The sequence below is a fragment of the Lolium rigidum genome, chromosome 4 (genome assembly GCF_022539505.1).
Source record: "Lolium rigidum isolate FL_2022 chromosome 4, APGP_CSIRO_Lrig_0.1, whole genome shotgun sequence".
NCBI lineage: Eukaryota > Viridiplantae > Streptophyta > Magnoliopsida > Poales > Poaceae > Lolium > Lolium rigidum.
Window position 1 is genome coordinate 39,842,826 of NC_061511.1, and position 3,137 is coordinate 39,845,962.

Consider the following 3,137-nt stretch of genomic DNA (forward strand, 5'->3'; position numbering starts at 1 on the left):
AGCACCTCCGGAAGACTGAGCCGGCGGATTGGATCTTGAAATTGATGAAGTCACCACAGGCGCCTCGCTATCGACGGGAACGTCGTCTCCCACTGAATGAATATTCCGCCTTTATAAGACACACAGATGTCAAACCTAGGGTTTGAACTCTGGTGGGCTGGGGGTACAACCACCCTCCAAACCACCCAACCTCAAGTTGGTTCTCATGATTCCCATGGAAATTGTAGTGGCAAGGCCTAGGGGTGCGCCGTGTCTATATCCAGATGCTCATGGCACCATATATATATATATATATTGGTTACTCCTTTCCACCAGGAAATAAGCTTAGCGTTAGGAAATAGCAATTTGGTGATCTCCATCATGGCAGCAACCACGCTCACCATGAAGCTCCTCGTCGATTCCAGCCCGCCGCGCCCACGCGTGGTGTTCGCGGAGGCCGGCAAGGACACGGTCGACTTCCTCTTCTCCCTCCTCGCCATGCCTTCCGGCACAGCCGTGAAGTTGCTGGGGATGGAGTCCATGGTCGGCAGCATCGCCAACCTCTACGCCAGTATCGAGAAGCTTGGCGACCCTTACATGGAGCCTGGCGCAACCAAGGAGGCTTTCCTCTGCCCCACCGTGCTATCCCCTGCGGCGAGCCCCAAGAGCTCCCTCTTATGCTTGCCGGGGCCGCCCTCGGCTCCGAAGAGTTTTTATAGATGTGACCGTGGTGGTTTGTACAGCAGCTGCCGAAACTACGTGACGAACGACAGAGGTGCTCGCTGCCCTGCCTGTGGAAGCCAGATGATTTATGATTCCCGGTATGTGTCATCCGGAACTGTTACCCAAGAAGCCAAAGGGTTCGTGCAGGGTGGCATGGCGACGTACACGGTGACGGACGATCTCATGATCTTTCCCATGTCGAACATCTCCAACATGGCGATGCTCAACACCGTCGCAGTAAGGAACCTTAGCGCACTCCAGGAGAAGACCGTGCAGATCGGGTACGAGGAGGTAACCATGCATATATTCGTCATTGATCACTGCCTCTCAATCCACATGCATATTCCGTTCTCATTTTATTTGTGAAACCATCAATCACGTGTTGTGTTTTTTCCATAATGCATTTGTAGGGGTTAGCGATTGTGAAGGCCTCTCTGCAGTCCAAGACTGTCCTCACTGATGTTTTCCTTCGCAAGAAGCCGAACAGCAGCACCCCTTCGTTGTCTAACAACGATAGGTCCCTCCCCTGGGGTGCTTGAAGCGTGTGAAAGTGCAGCTTGACCCTTGTGGCTGGCTACAATTAATCAAGTCGTCACGTACGTTGTTGGTGCCTATAGTGGCCACTAGCTGGCAAGTAGATGTTGCTTGCTTGTACCCAGCTTATGCACTTTCAGGGTGCTCAAACTGATTGTGTATGTTAATTTGGTTGGTCATTTCGGTGGTCATGCTTATAGTCTGTTTTTTTGTCTGTCAGGTGGTAGGCTGGGTTATAAGTTTCCCCGCTGAGTCTTATCATTTTGTTTGCCCTTGTACGCTATTTGACATTGATCAATAAAGTTATGGCTGTGTGCATCAAAAAATGTAGACGCCGGGAGGTAGGCCCTTTCTTTATCGAAAACTGCTTGTAGTCTGTGTTGCATCCAAAAAATGATTTTCGGCTCCTGGCCGGTTGCATTTGTTTCCCGGTAAAACATACAAAAGCAAGCTCTACAGAAAAAAATCACATGCAAACTTCTTTATGTGCATTTGTTTCCCAAAAAAAAAATGTAAAAGCAAGTGCTAAATAATAATAATAATAAAATAATATGTCAAACTTGAATCCACAGAAACGAGCCTTGATTGATTATTAGATTTGCTTGTTGTTTTTGTTTTGCACATCATCATGTCATCATCCATATTTTGCATCCCAAAATTATTTTTGTTAAACTTTATTTTTTTGATCGATAAAATTATTTCCCTCTTCTTGTCTCAAATTAAAACATTATTTTCTGATCTCTTTTCCTTTTACTGAAAATCAATTTACAAAATGGGTTTGCAAATAAAATAACAGAAAACGTTTTATAAAAAAAAGGGGAGAGATCCCCACCGGACCAAGCCTAGCCCAAACAGTCCTTCCCTCTCCTCTTCTAGCCCAGCTCGGCCTCCATGCGTGCGCAGCCAATTTGGCCCAGCCGGTTGAGGGAACCCTAGGGTTCCCTCGCATTTTTGCATTCCCACCCCCGCCGCCGGTCCTTTTGCTTCTGGCCCCGCCACCTTCTCCTAATTCTGTTCTGGTCCTCCCACCTCTCATCCACTCCTTCTCCCCACCCGCTCAACCGCGACGCCCTCCTTAGGCTCCGGTCGCCGCCGCGCAGCGCTCGCCGGACCTCTTCCTCGCCACCCTCCTGCTCTCCTCCCTGCACCTCTAGCCGCACTGCCCCATCCTCTGGTCACGCGATGCCACGACGCCGTCCAACCTCTCCGCTACTGGCCGTGGCCCCGCCTTCCTGTTCAATTTTGCCGCCGGACGACGCCGTCCCGCAGCGTGAGCGCCACCACAAGGATGCCCTCGACCTGAGCACCCCTGAGAGCACCTCTACATGTCATTCCTCTATGCACAAGCATGCACGTGACCTAGCCCAGCAGTACCTCCGGTCTCCCATTCGTGACCGTCGCCCGCGCATCCCCTTCTCCGACCGCCGCCAACTCGAGCTCCTCCCCGCAGAAGCCCCGTTCGCTCCAGCCATGTGCGTGAGCGCGCGCGACCTCCTCCTCCTCTGGTCATCAGAGCACCGCCTCCCTGCACCGGAGCCCGCCCTGCTCAATCCCTACTGCCGGCGCTCCTGCAGGTTCTTGACCTGCGACTGCGGCCTCTCTCTGCTCGCTTGCGTGCATGCCCTATCCGCCTCGTGCCTGCCTACGCTGCATGCGCACCACCACCAGCGCCACTCGATCCCCTGCCTCCCACTACTAGAAAAATGCCTATTAGTGGCGCACCTAAAAGGGTTAGCAGTGGCGCACCATGGTTCGCCACTACTACCATGCCACTGGTAAGTGTTAGTAGTGGTGCACCATTTGGTGCGCCACTGGTAATCCATATACCAGTGGCGCACCAAATGGTGCGCCACTACTAACACGTTGGTTCGCCACTACTAACCAAAAAGGGTGCGCCACTA

The 3,137-nt window shown here is 52.1% G+C and overlaps 1 protein-coding gene across 1 annotated transcript; it reads left to right on the top strand.

The window, feature by feature from the left end:
- Positions 1–302: 302 nt before the first annotated feature.
- LOC124646509 lies at positions 303–1,600 on the top strand. Its single transcript, XM_047186614.1, has 2 exons — positions 303–993; positions 1,113–1,600. The coding sequence occupies exons 1-2, from the start codon at positions 361–363 to the stop codon at positions 1,239–1,241; spliced, it is 762 nt and encodes a 253-aa protein (XP_047042570.1). The 5' UTR covers positions 303–360; the 3' UTR covers positions 1,242–1,600.
- Positions 1,601–3,137: the final 1,537 nt, after the last annotated feature.